Source organism: Danio rerio, chromosome 25 (genome assembly GCF_049306965.1).
Source record: "Danio rerio strain Tuebingen ecotype United States chromosome 25, GRCz12tu, whole genome shotgun sequence".
Lineage (NCBI taxonomy): Eukaryota > Metazoa > Chordata > Actinopteri > Cypriniformes > Danionidae > Danio > Danio rerio.
In genome coordinates, this window is record NC_133200.1 from 4835176 (window position 1) to 4862849 (window position 27674).

General features: G+C 38.7%; 1 protein-coding gene and 1 long non-coding RNA gene across 2 annotated transcripts in view; one reads left to right on the forward strand and one right to left on the reverse strand.

Annotated features, from left to right (window-relative positions):
* The first annotated feature begins 3276 nt into the window (after positions 1-3276).
* LOC141380854 (uncharacterized) lies at positions 3277-6910 on the forward strand. The gene is made up of 2 exons (XR_012400161.1): positions 3277-6722; positions 6783-6910. It is a non-coding gene; the product is annotated as an uncharacterized lncRNA (long non-coding RNA).
* A 3369-nt stretch (positions 6911-10279) lies between these two features.
* The window catches only part of syt7a (synaptotagmin VIIa), a 229972-nt gene continuing 212577 nt past the window's right edge, over positions 10280-27674 (reverse strand). The window contains exons 8-13 of the mRNA XM_021470598.3: positions 18003-18114; positions 15975-16242; positions 15725-15894; positions 15252-15366; positions 14958-15157; positions 10280-14774 (exon numbers count right to left, since the gene is read on the reverse strand). Of these exons, the coding sequence (XP_021326273.2) occupies positions 14670-14774; positions 14958-15157; positions 15252-15366; positions 15725-15894; positions 15975-16242; positions 18003-18114 (970 nt within the window). The 3' untranslated portion in view covers positions 10280-14669. The remainder of the gene's footprint in view (positions 14775-14957; positions 15158-15251; positions 15367-15724; positions 15895-15974; positions 16243-18002; positions 18115-27674) is intronic.

Sequence of the window (27674 nt, forward strand, 5' to 3'; positions counted from 1 at the left end):
TTCAATATGATCATCATGTTCTATACCAATTCAATATAATTCTGTCCATTAGCATCCCGTCCCATTGTACGCCCTGGCGGCATTATCGCAAACTGCTGTTATACCCAAAAGCATTTTACTAATCGTTTTGTCCCGCGGTGGCATGACATGTGGTGGTAGTGGTTATTTTTAACTGTCACTTACAGTGTTTAGTTCCCCAAAAGACCTTTCATTGAACGTTCCAAAAAGAATCGTTTGTTTGTGAACAGCATTAAAAAAAAAAGTCTAAAGTTCCAAAAAATTCAAAGACTAAGGCTGCATTTACACTGCAGATCTTGATGGTCAATTGCGATTTTGTGACTGTATCCGATTTTTTTGATGACCTGCTTACATCATCTTTTAAAAGTGACTCGTATCCGATCGCCTGCATTTACACAGCACAGTGAAATTGTGGGTAAATTATGGGCTGTGTTTAACAGTGTGATTTAAAAATAATTTTGACCCAATGTATTGTGTACTATGGCCAAAAATATACTTGCTGTGCAACATAAGACTAGTTTTGTGGTTCAGGGTTACCTATTTAGTTCCTCAAAGGTCCTTTAAGAACCATTTGTTTGTTTATGAAGAACATTTTAATAATCAAAAGTTCCAAAGACTAAAGGTGTTTAGTTCTCTTAATTGTGTGTTCTGGCTAGCTCCACCTACAGAGGAATCTCATTGGTCCAAAATATTGCTTCTTATTCATCTAACAAATGTCAAATACATTCTGGAAGGGCATTTTGCTTTCAATAGACAGAAAAACCTGTTTACATTCGAAATAATTGTGGGTAAATTATTGGCTGGGTGATTAAAAAATTATTTGAACCCAGACAATGTATTGTGAGCTATAGCTAAAAATATACTGGTGCAGAATCACCTTTTTAATTCCCCAAAGGACCTTTAAGAACAATTTATTTATGAAAAACATTTCAAGGGTTAAAAGAATTCCATAGATTAAAGGTATTTATTATTCTTTGTGTTTAGCTTCACCTACAGAGGAATCTCATTGGTCCAAAATATTCTAATTTAAATATCAAGCATAAAATACATTCTGATTGGCAGAACATTTCGCTTCCAAAACCAACCAAAAAATCACATCCGATTGCATTGAACTGAATTGTGGGTATATTATGGGCTGGGTTTAACTGTGATTTAAAATTAATTTTAACTAAAAATATAGTTTTGCAACTTAAGAACGCTTTTGTGTTCCAAGGTCACCTATTTAGTTCCTCAAAGGACCTTTAGTAACCATTTGTTTGTTTATGAAGAACATTTTAAGAACCAAACGTTCTATACTAAAGGTATTTAGCATTCTTTGTATGAATGTTCTGGCTAGCTCCGCCTACTAGTGTTGTCACAATACTGGAATTCGGTATCAAATGGTAGATTGCACGAAGATCAGCTTCGTAGCTTTAAAACACTCCAGTGTCCCTGTATCTGTAGTCATACTCAGTAAACAGCGGTGAGTTTGGTGAACTGATGACCTTCATGGCCAATCACAGTCATTTTTGTTAAGCATGTGAAAACAATAGCAAATCAGCGCTGTTTGTGATCGCAGCTCAACAGCGCTCAAATATTAGCGGAAAATGGACATTTTTCAAATTTCAGTACCGATTGGTTTAGAATTCCAGTATGGTGACAACACTACCGCCTACAGAGGAATCTCATTGATCCAAAATATTGCTTCTCATTTAAATATCAAACGTCAAATACATTCGGATTGCGACCTAAAAATCGCATCCAATTGCATCTAAAGGAATTTTGGGCACATTATAATTTGGGTTTAACAGTGTGATTTAAAAAATAATTTTGACCCAATGTTCCAGGGACTACGGCCAAAAATATACTAATGCAACATAAGAATGTTTTTGTGTTCCAAGGCCACCTATTTAGTTCCTCAAAGGACCTTTATGAAGAACATTTGAAGAACCAAAAGTTCCAAAGACTAAAGGTATTTAGCATTCTTTGTATGATTGTGTGTTCTGGCTAGCTCCGCCTACTAGTATTGTCACGATACTGGAATACGGTATCATTCGGTAGATTGCAAGAAGATCAGCTGGCCTGTTTATGAGCTAACAAACGAGCGATCCGCTGACTGATCTTCGTAGCTTTAAAACACTCCAATGTCCCTGTATCTGTAGTCATACTCAGTAAACAGCGGTGAGTTCGGTGAACTGATGACCTTCATGGCCAATCACAGTCATTTTTGTTAAGCATGTGAAAACAATAGTAAATCAGCGCTGTTTGTGATCCAGATCAACAGCGCTCAAATATTAGCGGGAAATGGACATTTTTCAAATTTCAGTACCGATTGGTATCGAATTCCAGTATCGTGACAACACTACCGCCTACAGAGGAATCTCATTGATCCAAAATATTGCTTCTCATTTAAATATCAAACGTCAAATACATTCAGATTGCGACCTAAAAATCGCATCCAATTGCATCTGGAGGAATTTTGGGCACATTATAATTTGGGTTTAACAGTGTCTTCTTTATGAAGAACATTTGAAGAACCAAAAGTTCCAAAGACTAAAGGTATTTAGCATTCTTTGTATGATTGTGTGTTCTGGCTAGCTCTGCCTACTAGTATTGTCATAATACTGGAATTCGGTACTAATCAGTGGATTGTACAAAGATCGAAGATCAGCTGGTCTGTTCATGAGTTGACAAACGAGCGATCAGCTGATCTTCGTATAGCTTTAAAACGCTCTAGTGTCCCTATATCTGTAGTTACACTCAGTAAACAGCGGTGAGTTCGGTGAACTGATGACCTTCATGGCCAATCACAGTCATTTCTGTTGAGCACGTGAACACAATGGCAAGTCAGTGCTGTTTGAAAACGCAGCTCAACAGCACTTAAATGTTAGCGGGAACTGTACTAATTGTTATCGAATTCCAGTATCGTGACAACCCTACTGCCTTCAGAGGAATCTCATTGGTCCAAAATATTGCTTTCTACATTTAAAAATCAAACCTCAAATACATTCTGATTGGCAGAGCATTTCGCTTTCAATAGCGACATAAAAACGCATCCAATTGCATCTGGAGGAATTGTGGGTGCATTATGGGCTGGGTTTGGCAGTGTGAGGATTGGCAGTTGCTCTCTTGCTCCTTCGTTCCCCCCCTCAACCTCAGCAAAAATACAACAGTCATGAAAATCCCTCATTCAAGAAGGGCATTCGGGCTCGTCATCAACTCTCTGTTTTCAGTACAAGTGACGAACAGAACCATGTACAATAGTTTTCTTCCATTTTTGCTCGGTTATTTACAAAAAAAGTTCTTCAAAACATTAAATCAGGAGACTTCTCCCATTTGTCGCAACATTTAGATTCAAGAATAACAGAAAAACACTGAGCACGCACACACACATACGGACGCACAGAGAGTCGAACCGAAACAGAAAGAGAAGAAGAATTATTACTTGTAGCGTCGTTTTTAGCGTCGTTCAGAAGAAGTCGCACTAAAACCCTGACAGGGAGGAGTTGCTGGCTTCCTGACGGACAGCTCTTCAAACTAATAAAGAGAAGCTCCTGGGGAGCTGGAGCTGGAATGACAGATAAAGAGAGAGAGAGAGAGAGATCCAGAAACTGACAGACACAAATCGGACAGCAATCTGTCAGAAGAGCTGGAATGTGTCACAATCGCACTATGATTGACCATCTCACACAACACAGAATCAAAAACCACTCGAGTCACCAGAGAAACAAATCTTGCTTTTCTACCAAACATCTTGGATCATAGTGTCAATAAACTATATGAAGAAACATTATTGGCCACAAATGCTAAAAAACAATAAAATGAGTGACTCTGCGCTTGTCAAATTCCTGATTTGCAATACTAATGAATAAAAGGGATACAAACAGTTGAAGTCAGAATTATAAGCCCCCTTTTAATTTTTTTCCTTTTTAAAAATTTTACCCAAATGATGTTTAACAGAGCAAGGAAATTTCCACAGTATTTCTGATAATATGTTTTCTTTTATTGATTGACATTGTTACAGCTTGACGTTGTGTGGATGTCACCACTATGACGTCTATCAGACATTGGATTTTGGCCAATAAATGTCAGTATTTGACGTGAACATGATGTTGGTTTAAGATATTGGCTCGACGTTGGATTTTGGTCACTTTCCTAAACAACCTAAAATCAACTAAATATCAACGTCATTTGATGTCATTATTGGACATTAAAATAAAGTTGTCATTAGAAGCTGGCTAGACATTGCATTTTGATCACCTGACGTCATGACGTGAATTTACCCTAATATTAACGTCTCATGACGTTGTGCGCCTGCCGGACAATAATTAAATGCACTACAGAATGTTACGTTTACACACACATCCACAAATTTGATGTAAATGGATCAGCTTTTAACAGCGTAATACTTTCTGCTCTTGCGTAATACTTACTACTCTTGAGTAGTGAGTATTACGCTGGGCTACTTTTTACTCATACTTTGAGTAATTTTTACAACAGATCCTTTTACTCTACTTGGACTACATTTTTAGGCAAGTAATGGTACTATTACTTAAGTATGATTTTTCAGTACTCTTTCCACCACTGCAAGCAGATCACTTGGCGATGAAGTATAAATCAGCCTTAAGTAAATGAGGTCTTTTTCATTTTTGGGTGAACGGTCCCTTTAAATGGAGAACTAGCGTTAGCGTTTTCCAAAACTCCTGAAACCTGTATTGAAAAGCAAACATTTTCTGGCCTTTTTGTGGTGCAAATCATTATCATAAAAACTAAAATGACTATTTTCGAAAGTTTTGTGGTTATTGGCGTCATGTAAACACCTTCCTAAAGTCTACAAAAAGTCTCAATATGAATTCAACATTCTCACAAGAGAGAACAATCTAAGTTGGTCCATGTCAAATTTTATTGCTTAATACTCTTCCATATGACCTCGTTTGCATTCATTCATTCATCATTCATTTTCTGCTGCTTTTCCGGGGCTGGGTCGCGGGGGCAGCAGTCTTAGCAGAGAACCCCAGACTTCCCTCTCCCCAGACACTTCCTCCAGCTCCTCCGGGGGGATCTCGAGGTGTTCTCAGGCCAGCCGAGAGACATAGTCCCTCCAGCGTGTCCTGAGTCTTCCCGGAGGCCTCCTCCTGTTTGGACATGCCTGGAACACCTCCCTAGGTAGGCGTCCAGGAGGCATCCGAAACAGATGCCTGAGCCACCTCAGCTGACTTCTCCCGATGTGGAGGAGCAGCGGCTCTACTCTGAGCTCCACTCGGGTGTCAGAGCTCCTCACCCTATCCATAAGAGTGCGCCCTGCCACCCTTTGAAGGAAACTTATTTCGGCCGCTTGTATCCGAGATCTTATCCTTTCGGTCATGACCCAAAGCTCATGACCATAGGTGAGAGTAGGAACGTAGATTGACCTGTATATCGAGAGCTTTGCCTTTTGGCTCAGCTCCTTCTTTACCACAACAGACCAGTACATCGACCGCACTTCTACTGCTGCCGCTCCACCAAACAGCCTGTCAATCTCACGCTCCATCCTTTCCTCACTCGTGAACAAACCCCAAGATACTTAAACTCCTCCCCCTGGGGAAAGGACTTTCCTCCAACCTGGAGATGGCAAATCCCCTTTTTCCAGTGGAGCACCATGGCTTCGGACTTGAAGGTGCTGATTCTAATCCCAGCCGCGTCTCACTCTGCAGCAAACTTTCCCAGAGCATGCTGGAGGTCTATGTTCGATGAAGCCAACAGAACAACATCGTCTGTGAATAACAACTCGTTTGCATTTAAATTAAGGAAAAACATGTGAGATGAAGCTGACACTTGGCTAGCTGCAGACTGAGGGATGAGCACATGCAGTGTGCGCTTTAACATCTGCTGAAGTGAACACCTCCGAGTGGAAGCGTCTCCGGCTGAGCCCTGCATGATGCAACCCACTGCAAACACAGGCTAAACACTCATTTTTCATTCTTTTTTTATTCCTCCCTCTCATCTCCGAAGAGCAGCTAATTGGACGGAGGAGTGACTGATGTACGGCATCAGCGTGTGAATTTGTCTTTCTGATAATGTTCGTGTATGTGTGTGTGGGAGAGAACACGGAAACTGCCTCTGTGTCTGTGGGAGATGTGCAACGTGTTCATGCATGTGGGGGAAAAAAAAGAGTTCTCTGTATTAGTAATCTGGTAAAACGAAGAACTGAAAATATTGTTGCGGGTTAATGAGCTGAGAAACAATTGTGTGTGTTTGTGATGCCTTGCATGAGTGTGTGTGTCTGTGTGGGAGAGAGTTTTGCTACCCAAAAAATCCAAAGAGCCTGGGTAAAAAAATATTCACAGTGACACTGACTGCCAAAACAATCAAACTGCTCTATAACACACACACACACACACACTCTGAGTGAAGCAAAGGAGCACAGAGGTCACTGACCATCACACACAGAGAAACACACACGCACTTCAAAATGCTGACCGAGTCTCATGAGATTCGCTACTAAATAAAGATCAACTGTGCCACGTAAACATGCCTGTCCCGCAGCATGTCCTGGATTTGTTCTTGAATTATTAAACAAACAACAGTTTCACAATAGTTCGTCTTTTCCTGACTGCTGGCGACAACAAACAGAAAGAAGCTTGATTTTTTTTTACATCCAAAAGAGAACGGTGTTGCTAGGGTATTCATGATTGTTGCTAGGTGGATAAAGGCTGTTCCTGGTGGTTGCTAGGTTGTTTTCTTGAGTGTTCTGGTTGAGAGAGTGTTGCTAAGGGTGTTCTGGATGGATGCTAGGTGGATGTTAGGCTGTTCTTGGCGGTTTCTATGGTGTTGAGGGTGGTTACTTTGGTTATCTGGTCAAGAGGGTGTTGCTAATGGTGTTCTAGATGGTTGCTAGGTGGATGTTAGGCTGCTCTTTATGGTTGCTAGGGTGTTTACTAGGGTGTTCTGGTTGAGAAGGTGTTGCTAAGGGTATTCTGGATGGTTGCAAGGTGGATGTTAGGCTGTTCTTGGTAGTTCCTAGGGTGTTGAGGGGGGTTACTTGGGTGATCTGGTCGAGTTGGAGTTGCTAAAGATGTTCTGGATGAATGCTAGGTGAATGATAGGCTGTTCTTGAGGGTTGCTAGGGTGTTTACTCAAGGGTTCTGGTCGAGAGCGTGTTGCTAAAGGTGTTCTGGATGATTGCTAGGTGGATGTTAGACTGTTCTTGGTGGTTGCTGGGGTGTTAAGGGGTGTTGCTCGGGTGTTCTGGTCAAGAGGGTGTTGCTAAAGGTGTTCTAGATAGTTGCTAGGTGGATGTTAGACTATTCTTGGTGGTTGCAAGGGTGTTGAGGGTGGTTGTTTGAGTGTTCTGGTCAAGCAGGTGTTACTAAAGGTGTTCTGGATGGTTGCTAGGTGGATCTTGGGCTGTTCTGGATGGTTACTAGGGTGTTGAGGGTGGTTGCTCAGTGTTTTGGTCAAGCAGATGTTGCTAAGGGTGTTCCGGAGGTTGCTAGGTGGATGTTAGGCTGTTCTTAAATTATGCTGGGGGGTTGAGAGGACGTTGCTAAAGATGTTCTGGGTGGTTGCTAGGTTGATGTTAGGCTGTTTTTGGCGGTTGCTATGGTGTTTACTAAGGTGCTTTGGTTGAAAAGATGGTGCTAAAGGTGTTCTGGATGGCTGCTAGGTGGATGTTAGACTGTTCTTTAAGAATGCTAGGGTGTTAAGGTGGTTGCTCTGGTCTTTTGGTTGAGAGCGCGTTGCTAAAGATGTTCTGGATAGTTGCTAGGTTGATGTTAGGCTGTTCTTGGCGGTTGCTAGGGTGTTCTGGTTAAGAAGGTGCTGCTGAAGGTGTTCTGGATGGTTGCTAGGTGGATGTTAGACTGTTCTTGAGTGATGCTAGGGTGTTGAGGGTGGTTACTTGGGTTATCTGGTCGAGAGCGTGTTGATAAGGGTGTTCTGGATGGTTGCTAGGTGAATGTTAGGCTGTTCTTGACAGTTTCTATGGGGTTGAGGGTAGTTACTTGAATTATCTGGTCAAGAGGGTGTTGCTAAAGGTGTTCTGGATGGTTGCTAGGTGAATGTTAGGCTGTTCTTGAAAGATGCTAAGGTACTGAGGGTGGTTACTCGAGTGTTCTGCTCGAGACGGTGTTGCAAAAGGTGTGTTTGATGGTTGCTAGGTGGATTTTTAGGCTGTTCTAGGCAGTTACTAGTGTGTTGAGAGTGGTTGCTCTGGTCAAGCAGGTTTTGCTAAAAGTGTTTTGAATGGATGCTAAGTGGATGTTTGGCTGTTCTTGGCGGTTGCTAGGGTGTTTCCTTGGGTGTTCTGGTTGAGAGGGTGTTGACATATCGGGCTGCTCCACTAAATACACGTTACAGGTCAGACTACTAATGGTGCACTTTAAACATTAGCGTCACCGTTCAGTTGTAAAACATTTGTAGGAGATGGGGTCAGCTATCTGACACACATTACCGTAGTTAAACTGTCCAGAACTCAAACATTGACCCTAATTCACTATCTCTATATTTATTCTCTCAGGTCAGCAACGGTTTATGTGTGAAACCAACGGCAGTGAGAGGTGCATGTCACACACACGCATTGATGCAAAAGCTCACGCATTCGGCGGGGCATGCCACACACTGGTGGTATAAAACAAGGTGACCTCGACAGCACCTGCATACACGTGTCTAAACACACATACACACACATCGAAATTAAACTGGTCTAACGCACATGTGTGCACCTTCAGCAGATGTTGCATTGTTTGGATACGCCAAAGGGAAAGATACGGAGAAGGAACACAAACACACACAATTTAAGCCGTACTATTATCTGATTACATCAAGTGCATTAAAGCGCTCTATTAAACGCTCCGCTGATCTGAGATGGCTCCTGGCTGAAAGCATGTGCACTACACACACTTGAATACAGTCTGAAAAATGCACTGCATGAACACACATTGTTTGCGTCAATTTGAAACACTAGAACGAATGGCCTTCAGGGTTATTACTTAGATTGAGTTGAACAGGGTTACTGTAACACCAACAACACAAAGCTTGAGGTCACATAATCACCACATATACACTGAAAAAAGTGTTGCATGCAGAACTGTTGCAAATAATTTATTTGTGTTGAATTTAAACAAACAAATTAAGTTTAATAATGTTCAACTTAATTTGTTTGTTTAAATTCAACACAAATAAATTGTTTACAACCACTTAACTTAAAGAATTGAGTAAATCCAAGGAATCATCTCTGAATAATTTTTTCAGTGTACTACTCGTTTTAGCTTGGTGGAGTAGCTTGTCTGAATTTTAAAAAACACATTGGTTGCAGAATAAATTATTAATAGATGTCAAATATACATGTAAATATAATACAGTGGTCCCTCGTTAATCCCGGGAGTTCCATTCTAAAAATAACCCACAATAGGCGAAATCTGCAAAGTGGTCAGCATTATATTTTACAATTATTATAGATGTTCTAGGGCTGTAAAACTGATGAAACGAAGATTAATTTAGTCCGTAATGGTGCCCTACAGCCGCGTAACTTCTACCTTTGTTTAGCATGTCAAGAAGTCCAACTTTTTGTGCAATTGTTAGCATTGTTTGTTAGGAAGAAAACGTGACAAAAGTCACACTGCTAGCGACCAAAGATTTATGTAAATTTGCCAAGCTGAACGCATTCCATATTATACAGGAGACACGGCACGGAGATTGATTGACAATAGTCTACAGCCAATCGGGACGCAGAACATAATGCCCTAATCAGGACGCAGAACGCAATGCGTTATAATAAAATAAGCATGACAAATTGCACGAAAAAAACTGAAACTGCGGGGTCGTGAAAGGTTGTGAAACATCCACACCACTAGGGGTCAGTATAAAGTCAGAGATCAGTGAAAAACAGTAAAAAGTTTGGATACATTTGAGCAAATGTAGGTTTTTACTGATACAAAAGCTTTTGGTTAAATAGTTTTTGTCCATACGTTTAAATATCCGCCCAGGCTCAATCTGAAAACGCAGTCCCGTGGACGTATCTGGAGACTGTGAATTATGTCATTTAATTTTTTTAAGTGAACACTATGGGGCGGTATGACGCGGCTCCTTTTCGGGCTTAACGGCCGGCCGCTTACTTCCGTGTGGAGGGCTTTCACGCTGCGACCAGTTTCTCCAGTTAGCTTGTCGTGTACGTCGGTGGACTTGAGACGCAGAGAGGAGCTGACCACGACGACGATAGTTCGAGTCCGGAGAAGAGCGGTTCCAGATATCAGGTTAGACTAAAACAGAATCCAAAAAATAAAGTGAACAGAGTGAGAATGTGGTAAAATCCGAAAACGTGGTAAAAATCAGACGAGAGCTTTTCTATTTCGGACAGCTTTTGTAAATTGTTAGTTGGGTTTAGGGAAGTAAGCAGGTGGGCGGGTCAATCAGTAAAACTGGTTGGGTTTAAGGAAGGAGTAGGGGTGGGTCAGTCGATTGGCCGGTCGCACAGTCAATCATTCAGTCAGTCAGACAGACGGTTGTTTGACAGCGGCCTCTATCAAACACAGTTGATCCAAATAATCGAGGTGTTCACCTTCATCAGGTGAACACCTTCATTAGTTGGATCAGCTGTGTTTGATTAGGGTTGGAGCAAAACTGCTGAGCTGCGGCCCTCCAGGAATTGAGACCTATGGTGTCCAAACTCGGTCCTCGACCGGTGTTCTACAAAAGTTTAGTTCCAACCCCAATTAAAGACACCTTAACCAGCTAATCAAGCCCTTTCTAGGTTTACTAGAAACTTCCAGGCAGGTGTGTTAAGGAAAGTTGGAACTAAACTATGCAGGACACCGGCCCTCCAGGACCGACTCTGTACGCCCCTGGTTTAAACCAATAAGGTAACTTATCAACTTTGGAAGCCTCAACTGTATATATTGCGCAATAGTTGTAATTGACTGCAAGCTACTGACCAGAAACTTTTTATAGCCTAGGTCTGGTCTTTTGTTGGAAAATAGTTTGTCCAGTTCAAGGTCTCTGCCCAAGATAACGAGTTGTTCTTGATTGAAAGTGAGCATTTGGATGCTCGTGCTCCACTTCTGTGTCTCTACACAACTGCACATTCACTCCATCCCCATGTCAACCCTATGGCAACGGCACACCTTACATGCCCCATCATGCTAGCGTAAATGACAAACACACACACACACACACACAATCACATAGAGAATAGAGAGAGAAAAACAGATTGTCAATCCAGTCCAGCCTCCCCGCATGTGCTATTTGCTCTTTAAAACGCTCCTCCCTTAAAAATACAAAAAACTATTTATTATTGTATTAACAATTACTATGATATTTCTCAGTGTTACACCATTAAAAAGTGCAGCTCACGTTTCTCCGACTCTTTTCAGAGGAGAAAAGAGTAAAAGAGTCTCATAATAAGACGGAAGGAAGCCATGAGAAAAATAGAGCAGCATATTCACACACTTTGATTATTTTTAACATCAATGAAGATACACATTAATGCTGTAATACACGCACGAAACCTGTCGAGAACAGGTCCAGGTCACATCTCACAGCAAGATCAAAGGCGAGGAAGGGGAACTATTATATTTTGCGCAAAGAAGTTAAAGCATGTTTATAGGTCCATTTATTTGTATTGATAAATAACACCGTTATTAAAACCGTAAAATATTCATATGGCAGAATTATGATTTAAAGTAGCAGGAATTAATCACCTTAACGCATACAGTTATCAAAATCTATAAATATATCTATGTTATTTAAGGTAAAATGCTTGTTTCTTTTGATTTTGGGATGAAATATGACCCGGACGTGTTTCTGTGAGATTCATCCTCATCTACCTGACACAGTCGCATACGCACACATACGCAGGTAAAGGCAAGTATTTTTTTCCATTAATAGGAGGATTTCTGTAAAAGATGAGCCCCTATCAGCGCACACACAAAAAAAACACATCACTAGAGCAAAGTGTGGCGAGAACTATCCAGCGCATGTGGCGCAAAATCAACTTTTTGCTTCTATATTTCACAGCAAATCTGGAAGAACAATTCTGATTGGTTTCTTCAAATGTTCTATTCGTGAAAAAAAGATGACATCAAGTTTTACTTTTGTGTATGTGTTTTTTTTCTCTTCTTCCGTCAAGAATATCTCCCAAAAGTCCCAGAAGACCTGGAACGATCCTTCATGGAAGTTATCTTTCCTCCTCCTCCATCGGTGGTAAATGTTTTTTTAACAATATTTTGGTTGGATCTACAACACGTCACTCACAGCACACGGACGACAAGGGATCCCAAGAAAAAGAGGGACTTCACTACTATTGTGCCAGCGATAAAGAGAAACCACAGAGAAAAAAGCAAAAGAGACAGAGGTGGTGGAGTCTATTTGCTGTCCGTAGGTCTCCAGATGGCGTAAGATTTCAATGTCTATCAGCTGAACCAATCGGCGCGTTTACTCAGGAGAAGAAAAAAGATGGGAAGATGGATAGAACAAGAACAAAGGTGCGGAAAATCAGGTCAAGTGGGATAGACGCAGAAAAAGGCTTGGAGAGGTCAGGGATTTTGAGAAAAACAACTATAAATGGAGACGAAATAAAACAAGAGACTGTTAATGGAAAGAGGGCGTCTCGTTTCCCCTCATGGCTTTAATTACAGCGGCCCTCCAGGGCCGATGGACTCGCATGGGATGTCTGAGACCTGGAAAATACAATTCCCAGAGTTCCTGTGACTTGATCCGTTTCAGCGGTGGCCAATTTAAAGGCTGCCAAATGAGCTCCCACGAGTCGGCGGGTCTAGACATGGGGTTGGTTCAGTGAGATGAGGGACGAGGCTGAGGTGATGCGTTCACACATCAGATAGATGTCAGACCTCTCCAGCCTGAGGACACAGGGGAATTGTGGGTAAAAAAAAAATCAAAACAGGAAGGAAACGACATCCTGGTAACATGTAGCTGTAATGTGAGTGCTCTTAGAGCATCATTAAATGGCTTTGTTGGTTTTTAGTGTTTATCCCAAAATCCCAAATGAATGCTAATGTGCACAATATCAAGGAACTAAATTAGAGTTTAGTTAACATGCAGGCCTTTATGTAACCCCCCAGGACTGTACTAGCATTCTGTGTGGGACCCAAACTGGTGTCTTTAGTATGTGAGGCAGGCATGCTAACATGAATGCTATAGACTTCAGCCTTTTGTGTTGATTGTTAGTGAAGCTCTTGGGGCCAGGAGAGTAAGGTTTACTTGCACATCATCTATTCGTTGCATTGTTACACTTGCCACCTAAACCATCTGGGTTATGGCACCAATTTAACCCCTCCAGGCCTACTCTCTTCAGGGCACACTACAAGAAGGCTAAGCACTGCAGTCTCAAAGACAATTTGCTAGTATGTCCCTTGAGGACAGAGAAGTGAGGCTTACTCACAAATCTCCAACTAGATCTTCAGAATTACACTCTCATTGGTTCATAGCACTAATGAAACGCTTCTGGTTCTACTAGCTTAGAATTTGAATGGCATGGGATACAGGTGAATAACAAGGACACTAAGGACTGCAGCCTCATGCATTTGAAGCCAGGGGATTGAGGTTTACCTGCAAATCCTTGACTAGCAAAATTAGTTATTCTCGCACGTTAATCCTCACTCCCAACTGGATCATGGTAACAATGCAACCCGTGCAGTTCTACTAGCACTACTTGGATTTGAATTCTAATGGGGGTCTCTGGTTTGGGAAGTAGATAATAAGGTAGCTGAAGACTGCATCCTCTAAAGTCAGTCCCTAGTGTACCTCTTTAGGTTAGGGGAGTGAGGTTTACTTGCACATTTCCATCTTTCTGGCTTCTTTTACACTCAACCTCCTAAACCTTACTCCCACTTGGTTAATGGCACCCCTCAGGTTCAACTAGCATCAATTAAATTGGGATTTGCATGAGTGTCTTAGGCATGGGAGGCATGTGCACTAACAAGGACTCTAGTTTACCTCTTGAGAAGAGGGGGTGTAAGGTTTACCTTCACATCTCTAATTAGCTGGCCTCTAAACCTCACTGCCATCCGAGTCAGGGCACCAGTGTAACCCATCAAGTTTTACTAGCATTACTCAAATTAGGACTTGCATGGATGTATCAGGCATGAAAGGCAGGTGCGCTTACAAGGACTCTAGTGTACAACATCAGTCCCTAGTGTACATTTTAAGGTGAGGGGAGTGAGGTCTATCTTTAACTATCTTGCCTCTTTTACTCCCAACCTCCTAAATCTTACTCCCACCTGGGTTATGGCACCAATTAAACCTCTATGGTTCTACTAGCAGTGCTCCAATCAGGGTTCAAACTAGTGTCTCCAGTGATCCAACAATGATGCTGCATTCTCTATTGTCAGTCACTGTTGCTCCTCTTTAGGTAATGGGAGTGAGGTTTACTTGCACATCTCCTGCTAGCTGGTCTTCGTTATGCTCACACTCTAAATCTCACTCCCATCCGGGTCACGGCACCAAATATAACCCCTACATACTATTTGGCCTCCGTTACATTTACACTACATGTTACCAGACTAAAAAGAGATGAAAGTGAAGGAGAGACTCAGAAGCTCAAAGGTTAAAGGTTACAAGAGTGGATGGCTAAAAGTACCCGTGTTGTGCCGCCTGGCAGCAAGTTAGTCTTGTGCATAAGGACGGGGTATCGGGTCAAATGGGGTTGGAGGGGGAAATGGGGAAATGGAAAGGGTGAATCAGGCTTTGAGGGCGTGCCACTGTGCCACATTTGTACGTGGCCGGCTCAACATGTCCTTCCAATGTTTGACCTCACCAGGACCACTCTTCCATGACAGGTAAATCTGAAAGAGAATGAAAGGGAAAGAGATGATGGTAAACAAGCATGAAGGACACAGCAGGGTTTTCCGCTCTTTTCGAAAATGTTGGGAATTATAGGTTGGGAGTCATGGAGAATTTACCGCCTCATTTCCAATTCTGTTTTCAAAAGTTTTATTAGAGCATGCACATGAAGACTCTGTTTTTACCTTTCCAATGACATCATTGCGGCTCAGACGATCTTTATCCATGACGGTGATGATGATGGTGGTCTCTCGGAGAACATGTGCGGGCACGTCAAACGGGAAGGATTCATTAAAAACGGGGTTCAGGCAGCGTTTGATGGTCACTGTCTTCTTCTTTTCCACTCGCTTGTCTTTGTGCATTAGCCATACTTTTACATAGGGATCTACAGGCAATCAGAGAATGAGAGGCTGTGAGTTATGCACATGACAGCTAATCTATATCAATTGTGGCATCTCAACCAGTGTGTGTCCGTGTACCTGAGGTGCCCCCGATGTCCATGGCTTTGAGGTTGCGAGCTTTTATGATGTTGACAGTGATGGTGTTGGCAGTGGGGTTATAACACAGAGACACCAGCAGATCACCACGACTTCCCTAAAACACACATACACAGACATAAGCAGCGTGTTCTGCAGGCACGTGCAGAGGGGGGCTTTGGGTGCTTGAGCACCTGCCCTTTTTTCCTCTTGTAGAGAAAGCACCCCTTGAAAATGAACAAAATGAAAGTGCTCCCACATCCTCAATCACACACCCCCACTTTTCAACTTCGTGATCAGGCCTCCCTAAGTGCCCCCAACATTCCACAACTTGCGAGAATCTCCTCCCCCTATGTTCTGGTTAAAAGATCTGAAGAATCAACGTATCCTGAAGAAACATTTTATCCGTCAATGGTCCATACGTGGACATTCCTCATTTGTTTTTTTTGTTTGTAAATCTGAAAATGTCGACTCACGCTGCCGTCACTGCAGGGTTTGAGATCCTTCCAGAAGGACTTCAACTGTCCGAGCTCCACTTTATTTAGAGGAATGGAAACCTCTCCGATTGGGTCGTTACGGCTGAACCGATCGTAATCCAGCACCTGGAGGTACAGCGTCCGCTCCCGCACCTTCTCATATGGGAACCCTAGAAGGATTATTATCCATTCAGAATGATGTTTACTACACCAATGCTGCGCAAACAATCTGAAATGTTAAGAAACTGACCTTCAAAGAGGAAGGTTTCGTTCCAGTGCGGGTTGAGATTTTTCCTCTTGACTTTGGTCTCAAGTTTGTGCTTTCTGTCAGGCAGTAGGTAGATTTTCACAAAAGGGTCGGAGGTCCCAGAGAAGTCTTTAGCAGGCAGATCTTGACCTTTAAGTATCTTCACCGTCAGAGTTGTGTCTTGGAAACTGTAGCCCAAAGAAAACTGAATCCTGCCCAGTTTCTCACTCACTGGACCTTCATGGTCATCGTCCTCCGACCCCGGAGACAACTAAAGAGAGTTGGAGAGAGAGACAGAATGATCAACAGGAGACAAAAAACAACATTTAAACACTCCTGAATAACCAGAGATTTGCTAGAGAGCAATCATCAGAAGCTGACGTTTGTTGTTTTCTTTTTAACAATTTAAAGATGCCTGCTGTTTTATTGATTGAGAAACGCACACACACGTCTTAAGATATTTAGGCCAAGACACACTGGGAGAATAGATTAAACAGATATTATCATACTTCCCCAAACTGATTACATTAGGAATTGCAAAAATCTCTTGCAAACGTATTCTGAATTGTTATGATAGGGTTATGGTTAGTAGGACTGCATGCAAATCTTGAGTAGTTTCTTTTAAAACAAGGTAATTGCAAATTTTATTTATTTTAGGTTACTATTGTGCAACTCTGACATTTCATTGGAATTCTGAGTTTAGGTCTCGGTATTTGACTTTTCCCAAATCTGAATTCAGAGTTTTTTGTCTTGCAACTCTAACTCCAAATTCTGTTTACGTATCAATTCTGATGTTTATTTTCAGAATTCTAAATCCACATCTCATATATTGAGATAATAATGTATTTTAATAAATACATTTTATGCCATTCAACTTAATATTACCACAAATCTGTCAGAATAGTTTCTTTTGGTTAATGTAACCTCGCCGGTCCAACACCACCCAAATCGCTCCAAGCTGGTATCAAACCGGCGACCTTCCGCATGGGAGTCGGTTGCTCTACCATGGAGGCTAAAGACCATGGCCTCTAGGGTCTGTCGCTAGGGCACCTTTAGAGGTCAGAGGAGGAGGTTTACCTGGACACCTGGCCTCTGTTACACTTGACATTGTCAGTCAATGTCTTATCAATGTCAGTTACGTCGCTTCACTCCCATTCATAAATGGCATTATGGATGCCATTGGATGCGCACTTCAGAATCTCGCCGGAAGTAGTAGTGCATCCAGGTACTTCTCACATACTGTTTTTTCCCGAATACCATGAATTCAGACATACTACTCGGCTCGCATACTGTTTTGAGCGTACTATATTTCAGACACCTTAGGAGCCATCACAGAGCCTTAGGGGCCATCACACTCAAACCATTTTTTGTGTTGAGAGGCGCCGTTGCTTATGTGCGCTTCACATTTTAACTGCCTGCTAATCATGAACTTGCTTTTGTAAGGGCGTGATTATGAGGTAGAGCCTGTTTTTGGTGTCCCGAGGGGAAATCCTCCTGCCGACACTGGACAAAAGTTAATCAAACTGAGCTCAGCTCAGTCTGAACCACCCCTCAGAGCTTCCATCATCCAGGTATAGTTTTGGAGGAGTTGATGAACTCACAGAGCTGGGTGCACCTCTAAAAGGATCCAGTGGACTCAGACAGAGGCGCCGAAGGAATCTATGCTGTTTTTCAGCCTTCCTAAAACACAAATCCCAGCTACTCTCTCAATAAAATCCATGTTAGCTATTCAGCAACGAAGCAAGAGTCACTAGGCAGACAGAAGCACTGCCATGACATGAATCTACATCTAATGTGAAGTGAATTTAGCGGATGAAGGAATCAATTAACTCTAAATGTTCACACTTCTATTTACAGTACGTGCAAATACCGAGATTTATTCGGTCATGCTGCATCTGGTGTGAACACAGCATTAGTGTTTCATTTGGGATATTTGAATATTATTTGGCACATTAATCCCTAGACCACATGGTTGGATGTTGGTGTTTAAGTGCATATTGTGTTATTTGGGACGCAGCTACACTGTCCTACCATCACCATGTCTCCAGTGAGCGAGTTGGCCAGGTCCGACACTGAGGAATGTCCGTCTGCGTCTGGCGGCTGACCCTTAGGACTGTTGGCTGGCTTATTCCCCATATTCCTACTGAGAAACACAGAGAAACACACATCACTAAAATCACCAACAAACACGCCCCTTTCTCTTCGCCACAGAACCAAACCTCCGAACCCAGACGAGCGTTTCGACCTCACGTTATTCTGACCAGCTTCAATTAAGAAAACGCACAAGAATATGAAGAAGACACAATTAATCACAAGCATGAGAATGAGGTTTACTTTCAATCACAGGAAAAATAAAGCCACAACAGAGAAATAGAAAAGAAAAAACACATTTCTAACTTTTTTTTTTTTTTTTTTTACACATTTCCTGTAATACGACATAAACACACTGGGGGACAAAATGTTACCTTAGTTTATAACACAGGCAAAAAACAAAAACAAATGTGAAAATTAAACACAAAAAGACACCATATGCTTGTTATTAAAGTGTCAGCAAACACACAAAACTGTTAGTTCATCACGGCGATGCGTTCCGGATAGTTTTCCAGAGCTGCTGTCCGAAGTCACATTGGGACTGAAAGATCCACTTCAGGGAAAGTTATTGTTTCAGTACGAGTGGAGTCGACTGACAGACATTTGTGGTGTAATGCTCATTACCACAGAAAAAAATTATGATTTAAGATTGAATGTTTATTGGCAGGGAAAATAATTTAAACTCACAACTCAATAGAAAAACAAACTTTAAAAAAGCCTAAGAAATGATTTGTGACTTAAAATAAATAGAAAATAAATGTTAGTTACACACAAATTATTTATTAAATTAAATTTAGCACAGAAATAAAATTTTATATCACCTATCGATACCAATATGACTTTAATTGAAAAAAATAAATAAATAATAATAATAATAATATATATATATATATATATATATATATATATATATATATATATATATATATATATATATAATAAAATATAATAAAATAAATGTTTGATGGCGCAGGAAATATTATAACATGCATTAATAAATTTAATTTAATTTAATTAACGTTTATTTTCACTGAAAATATTTTAGACATGTTGGTCTATTAAAATTCAAAGCTATAAAAAAATATTGTAACAAAATAAAATAATTGATTTCCCAGTCCATGTTAAATAAACATAATAAATCAGAAAATATTTGTGACTTAAAATAAATAGAAATTAAATCTTAATTACACACAAATTACTAGTTATTTATTTAATATTCACCACATAAATGCATTTTGACATATCACTTTAATTACAAAAATTATATAGTAAAATAAAGTTTTAATGGCGCACAAAATATTATATGTATTATATAATTATATAAAATTTAATTAAGGTTATTTCTATTGACAATATTTTGGACTATGGATGACAAATTTATTAATAGTGCAGGCTGATAAAAAATGAAATAAATTACTCGCCCTCTCGTCTTTACCGATATATCATTCGTAGGTCCTTGCCCAAATCAGTTGAGAACCAACCACTTTTTAAAGTATATTTAAACATTTTTGAAGTTTTCTTTTCAAGTTATTTAGCATTTTATACAATCTTAATTTAAATGTAATTGTTAATTCAAATAAGAATAATTATATCGGCTAAATATCGGCTACAATGTTTTCCAAAATATTGGTATTTTATTTAAAAAAAACTTATCGGTCGGTTATTTATTTATTATTATTTATTATTCATAGTAAATTTTCTAATTATTTAGCAATTTATAACATTTTTATTAAAATGTATTTATAAATTTTAATAAAAAAGTATACCGGCTAAATATTGACGACCCTGTTTCCAAGTATCTGTAAGTTTCGCCTTTAAAAACCCATATTGGTCGGTTATTTATAAGTTAATTTTCAAATTCTTTGATGGGTAAATCAACTGTTTGTAAAAACCTTTTTATTTTCATATTTATTAATTTATGGTTTTATTTATGTACTTTTTTGATCATTAATTTTTTTTTGTGTGTATTGTTTTTGCTGGTTTTGTCCTCCTGGAAATGTTGGTTTATTAAAAATGTAAATTATTAACAACAATGTACTAAAATAACACATTATATTTTCAATCCATGTTAAATAAACAAAAGGAACATTTTAAAGCCAGAGAAAATACTTGTGCCTTAAAATTAATACAAAATTTCAAAATTAACTCAAAATATTTTAACTAATTCACTAATTTCATAATATTTTTTTCCAAAATAAAAGTCAATATATAAAAGTGAGACAATATTTTGAACTTTGAGTATATTTAAAAATATATAATTAAGATATAAATGATAAAATAATTGTCACTCCATGTCAGAAAACTATGAAATAATAATAATAATAATAATAATAATAAATTCATCTCAAAGAGTAAAAGAGTTGTTGTTGTCAAAACAATTCTATATATTTAATTATCCAGTAAAACTTTTCTGTGGTTAATCACATTACTCCACAAATATTGTAGATTTACAGTACAAACATACTGTAACTTGCACTGAACCTCTAAACACTCCTTTAATAGTAAACTAAACTACTCAGTAACTAGTAAACCAGAGCAGGGGCCAAAAGAGCAGAGAAAGAGAACGACAGACAAGAAGAAGTGAAGAGGACAAATGAGACAAACCTGAATGAGCGACACACAAACAGAGAAGACAGGAGGACTGAGAAAAAGAGGACAACAGAGAAAAGCGATGGATGCGGCGACAGCACACGAATATACAGACCCACAGCTGGAGGAAAGAAGAAGAAGAGACAGCAAAAAGAGCAAGAAAAAGAGAGAAAGAGACGCGTTTTCTGTGATGGAAAGGCAGAAGAGATTATTCGCATGACTGGAGAGTCAAACAAAACCATGAGAGAGACGTCAACCAGCTGCAGGAGAGAGAAAGAAGAAGAAAAACAGAGTTAAACGAAAGCACAAACAGATTGAGAGACAAAAGAGGCCGGAGGGAAGCGTTTGGTTTCCGGAGAGGTGAAGCTTGGAGAAGAAGAGAAGAAGAAGAAGAGAGAAAAGATGAGCGCTGGAAAGACAAAAGAGAGAGAAGGAGTAAACATATAAGTGTAAAGAACACAGTAATGGCACATACAGTCGAAAACACAGAGAGCGGAGGGAGAGAGAGACATCGGGACGAGAGGACGGGCTGTCTTTAGACTGGCAGGGATGCGGGAGGAGTGATTTTTGGGGGTTTTGGTTCACTTTCAATTTTTTTTTCGTCATTTACTCGCCCTCAGATACATCTGTACTGTCTTCACCGATATATCGGTCATATGTCCTTGAAGAAACCAGTTGATTGACAACCCATTTCATCTAAATTTACTTATTTACACGTTGACTTGAAGTTCATTTCATAATTACTCAGCATTTTATAGTTTTAATTTTAAATGTAATTATTAATTCAAATAAAATTCATTATTTCGGCTAAATATTGGTCATCCTTTTTTAAGATATCAGTATTTTCACTTAAAAAAATCAGTCAGTTGTTTCTAAGCTTATTTTCTAAATATTTAACATTTTATATACCTTTAATGTAATTATTAATTTTGAAAAAAAATATGTATATATCGGCTAAATATCGGCCATCTGGTTTTCAAAGATATCAGTATTTTTGCCTTTAAAAAAACCCACATCGGTCGATTATATCTAAGCTAATTTTCAAATTGTTTAGCATTTTATTCACTTTTATTTTAAATGTAATTATTATTAATTAAAATTGAAAGGGTTACAACAGGTAAATATCGCCACCCATTTTTTTAAAGATATTGGTATTTTTGCATTTAAATAAAACATATTGGTCGGTTAATTATAAGTTCATTTTTAAATTATTAGTAGTTTATGCAATTTTAATATAAATGTAATTATTAATTTAAATAAAAACAATTATATCAGCCACCCTGTTTTCAACATATTGGTTTTTACACCTTTAAAAAACCTATATCGGTCAGTTATTTATAAGTTTATTATGCAACTAATTAGCATTTCATACAATCTGAATTTAAATGTAATTATGAAATAAAACAAAGTCAATTATATCAGCTAAATATCGGTCCCCCTTTTTTCCAACATATCGGTATTTTCACTTTAAAAAACTAGATCGTTCATTTATTACTTAATTTTCAAATTATTTAGCATTTTAAATAATCTGAATTTAAATGTAATTATTAATTCAAATAAAAACAATTATATCGGCTTAATATTGGTCACCCTCTTTTTCAAGATATCGGTATTTACGCCTTTGAAAAAATGATATTGCTTGGTTTTTTATAAGATATTGATATTTACCCCTTTAAAAAGATATATTGGTCGGTAATTTATAAGTTCATTTTTTAAATTATTTTGCCTTTTATGCATTCTTATTTTAAATGTAATTATTAACTTTTTAAAAAATTGTGTCAGCTAAATATCGGCACCCTGTTTTCCAACATATCAGTATTTATGCCTTTAAAAAAACTATATTGGTTGGTTATTTATAAGTTTATTTTCAAATTATTGAGCATTTTATAAAATTTTTATATAAATGTAATTATTAATTCAAATAAAACAATTATATCAGCTAAATATCGGCCATCCTGTTCTCCAACATATCGGCATTTTTCCAGCATATCGGTAAATGAATGGGTCAGATAGGAGGGAGATATCCAAAATATGTTCTCTTGGTGTGCCTCCAGGAACAGGGTTGGGAAACACTACTAAATAACTCATAATACAATATATATAACATATATAAGATCATGAGGGCAAGTAAACGAGGACAGAAGTTTGCCATTTTCAGATGAACCCAGATTTCCAGCTGAACCCCAGCAGTCTAAGGAGAGCGGGCGGAGGACGAGCTGAACCGAGCGAAACTCAACGCACAAACCATGAAGCGTCTGTCTGTCAACACATCTGCTGCTTCGGGAAAAACATCGTGCCACTTTGGCTCTTGGCTAATCCACTCAAAAAGTCGTCGCCACGCTGAGGGCGGAAACATGGAGGCTGTATTGTTGAAGACACACAGACGGAGTTGAAGCCAAAACAATGAGCAGGCAAAGCACAGACAGACAGGTACTGTAAGACAGAAAACAGACAAACAGACACGAGGCCAGATCTGGAGGGGAGAGAGAGAGAGAGAGACAGGGCTTCTCATGAATATTCATGGACGGGGTCAGTAATTGGTTAATTGTGAACTGAATGCAGCACTGATTGGCTGAATCGGTTAATATATTAGTGTTCTTGTTAGTTGGATCGTATTGAACCCACACACATTCAGCTGCCATGAAAATGAGATGAAGATGGAGAGATGATCATGAGAGAAAGCAGAAAAGAAGACTTCTGATTGTTTCGATTGATAGTTCAGCTTAAAATGAAACATTTCAGGCCATCTAAGATGCAAATGACATTTTTTTTTTTTTTGACAAGCTGACGAATTTTAACTGAAACTGTGATCATTGGTAATTCATCAAATAAAATCAGCAGCCATCGACAGCAGAGGCTCAGAGAGTGAAATTCAATAGCTTTGAGGCCTTTTATAAGACTCTTTGAGTGCATTTTAAGTCTTCGTCGCCACTTTAGGTTTTAACTGGTAACGTTGGCAACATTTTAACTCACTAAATTTAACATATTTACTAAATACTGATTGTAATGAACTAATCCTAAACTAATCATCATACTGAATAAAGATGCTTATCCAGCAGTTGGCGAAGCAGTAAACGAAGCAGCCAGTCATCAGTTCAAGGAGGATGTTATCGATTTCAATAAAAAAATATTTAGAAAAATGTTGGAAACCTGTAACCATTGACTTCCATTTATTTCTTTTTTCTTAACTAACACTGCGTCCTAATGTCACGTGAAAAGATTCCAACAAGCAATTTGACTATATTGCTATTTTTTTTTCAAGATCTGAGGTGCGCTATCGCTGCTGCTTTCAGTAGTATGACAATAAATGTCACATAAAATGACATGGGTAGCATTTTAACACTGAAAAAGCACATAATCGGCACCTGAGGATAACTGTCTTTGTAGGTAATGTGGTCGATTTGCTGCAATGTTACGGAAATAGAAACGGTTTCTAAAATATAAATTAAGTAGCATTTAACACTGAATTAGGAACATAATCAGTAGTGCGTGAGGTGATCATTGTCATAGTAGTTTATGCAGTTGATTTGCTGCGATGTTACAGAAATAGAAACTGTTTATAGAATAGAAATTTCGTAGCCTTCAAAACTGAATAAAGCACATAATCAGTACCTGAGGATAATTGTCTGTGTAATTTATGCTGTTGATTTACTGCGATGATACGGAAATAGAAATGGTTTCTAAAATAAAAATTTTGCAGCATTTTTAACACTGAATAAAGCACATAATCAGTACCTGAGGATATTTTTCGTTTAGTTTATGCTGTTTTGCTGCAAGGTTACGGAAATAGAAACCATTTTTAAAATAAATATATAGTAACATTTAATGCTGAATAAAGCACATAATCAGTACCCGAGGATGTCTTTGTAGTTTATGCTGTTGATTTACTGCGATGTTACAGAAATAGAAACTGTTCATAGAATAGAAATTTCATAGCATTTTAACACTGAATATAGCACATAATCAGTACCTGAGGATAACTCTTTTTGTAGTTTATGCTGTTGATTTACTGCAGCATAACAGAAACAGAAATAGTTTCTAAACTAACAATTTTGTAGCATTTTTAACACTGAATAAAACACATAATCAGTGCCTGAGGTGATCATTGTCATAGTACTTTATGCTGTTGTTTTGCTGTGACATTACGGAAATAGAAACCGTTTCTAAAATAGAAATATAGTTATATTTAACGCTGAATAAAACACATAATCAGTGCCTGAGGTGATCATTGTCATAGTACTTTATGCTGTTGTTTTGCTGCAGGATTACAGAAATAAATAAACAGCATAAACTACTATGACAATGATCACCTCACGTACTGATTATGTGCTTTATTCAGTGTTAAGGGCAATGAAATTTCTATTTTAGAAACGATTTCTATTTCTGTAACGTTGCAGCAAAACAACAGCACACAGTACTATGACAATCTTCAGCTCTGGTACTTTATTCAGTGTTAAACGATACGAAATTTCTAACACTGAATAAAGCACATTATCAATACCTTGTCTTGATAATTGTCTTTGTAGTTTAAGCTGTTGATTTGCTGCAACGTTACGGAACTAGAAATAAAAAATTTGCACATCGCTGTCGCAGATGGTTAGGACAAAAAATCCCATGTCTTAGGTTCGCGTTGCGTGTAGTTAGGACACAGTGTAAGTCAATGGTTACAGGTTTTCAGCTTTCTTCAACATATCTTCTTTTGTCTTCAACAAAATAAAGGTTTGGAACCACTTAAGAGTGAGAAAATATTAAGTACATTTTCATTTTTGTTTCTCAAAAGTATGTTTTGTGCTTTAATTTTGTGGTATAATTAATGATGCACAAGATATTTTGAGCCAGAACTTCACTTTCTGGGCTGCAAGTCTGATATTGTGATATTTATTTTTCTGCGATGAAGATTGCGATATGAAGACGGTTTGATAGACACTATCTGATGGTTTTCTGGGGAGTTGAACAGTATTCAGGTGCAGAAATTGAATAATCACACTGCTAAACAAATGCTTTTCTTACTTTGCTTTGACTCAAATATCCAAAAGTTCTTAGATCAAGTAAAAATATTGTTTTGTTTTCAACGTGAGAATAAATATAAGTCCTTAAAACAAGCAAAACTATCTGCCAGTGGGGTTAGTAAAATAATCATATTTTTGCATTAAAATTGAGATATTTTCACTAAAACAAAACAATTTTTTTGCAGAAATTCAATATAAATACAGTAATTAAATACAATTCTAAAGCTTCTGGTCAACTATAATTCAGACTCAACATTGCATATCTTGCGATGTGACCATTGTGTGTGCACATATCAATTTCGATGCTGAAATTATTTATCGTGCAGCCCTTGTAAACACACAGAGGTCTTATTGACTTCTAATCAGTTACTCTGTTATCAGTAACTAATATTAATTCAGCAGAATTCCCTCTGTTTTGTGCATTACCTTCTTTATGGACCCAGTGTGATTTTGGATTTGGGCGAGCGAGTGGTGAACCGAGGACAGAGAGCAGACAGAAAACAATGAGCATCTCTGTGTGCATCTCTCTGTCCGTCCTTCGCTATCGATCGAGGCCAGATAAAGGACATGCGAATGCTTCTCTGAGGCCTGAATAATTCATTCACTGTAGATGCGAGTGACCCGCCGCAGGTTACTCCAAAGTTTGCCTCTGTAACCGGTTTAACTTTAGCTGTCAACATAAAGATCAACTTCATACATTTTTAAAGAGACGTGACTTAAAGGGATAGTTCATCCAAAATATGAACGATTACTCACTATTTACTCGCCCTCATGTGATTTCTGTTTTTTGATTATTATTTCCTTCATATAGATTGAATGATCAATATTTTTAGCAACAACAAATAAACATCAGCTTATTAAAAAAAGGAGACTCTCTCTCATGTTGTGTTACAACACAAAAGTAGATATTTTGAAGAAAGCTGAAAACCTGTAACCATCGGCCTTAATAGGAAGAACAAATACTATGGAAGTCAATGGTTGCCGTTTTCCAACATTCTTCAAATTATCTTCTTTTGTGTTGAACAGAAAAAAGAAACTCGTAAAGGTTTGGAACAAGTGAAGGGTGAGTAAATGATGACAGAATCTTCATTTTTGGGTGAACTGTCCCTTTAAATCTGCCTCTTCATAAACTAGCATGACTAATATGCACACACCTGTGATGGAAAATTGTGTTAAATTATTAATGTAAGCATGGATGCTAACGTCTGGAATCTAATGAACTAAGAATATGTGTGTGTGTGTGTATATATATATATATATATATATATATATATATATATATATATATATATATATATATATATATATATATATATATATATATAGTCGTCACCGGCCACTTTATTAGGTACACCTTACTATTACCGGGTTGGTCTTTGCCTTCAGAACTGCCTTAATCCTTCATGGCATACAGTAGATTCAACAAGATACTGAAAATATTCCTCAGAGATTTTGCTCCATATTGACATGATAGTATCACGAAGTTGCTGCAGATTTGTCGGCTGCACATCCATGATGTGAATCTCCTGTTCCACCACATCCCAAAGGTGCTCAATTGGATTGAGATATGGTGACTGATGGTAGGCTGTGGCATTTACACTCTGCTCACTTGGTACTAATGGGTCCAAAGAGTGCAAAGAAAGTATCCCCCACACCATTACACCACCACCAGCCTGAACTGTTGATACAAGGCAGGATGGATCCATGCTTTCATCCCGTTGACACTAAACTTTGACCCGACCATTTGAATGTCGCAGCAGAAATGGAGACTCATCAGACCAGGCAACGTTTCTCCAATCTTCTATTGTCCAGTTTTGCTGAGCCTGTGTGAATTGTAGCCTCAGTTTCCTGTTCTTAGCTAACAGGAGCGGCACCCAGTGTGGTCTTCTGCTGCTGTAGCCCATCTGCCTCAAGGTTGGATGTGTTGTGTGTTCAGAGATGCTCTTCTGCAGACCTCGGTTGTAACGAGTGCTTATTTGAGTTACTGTTGCCTTTCTATCAGCTGGAACCAGTC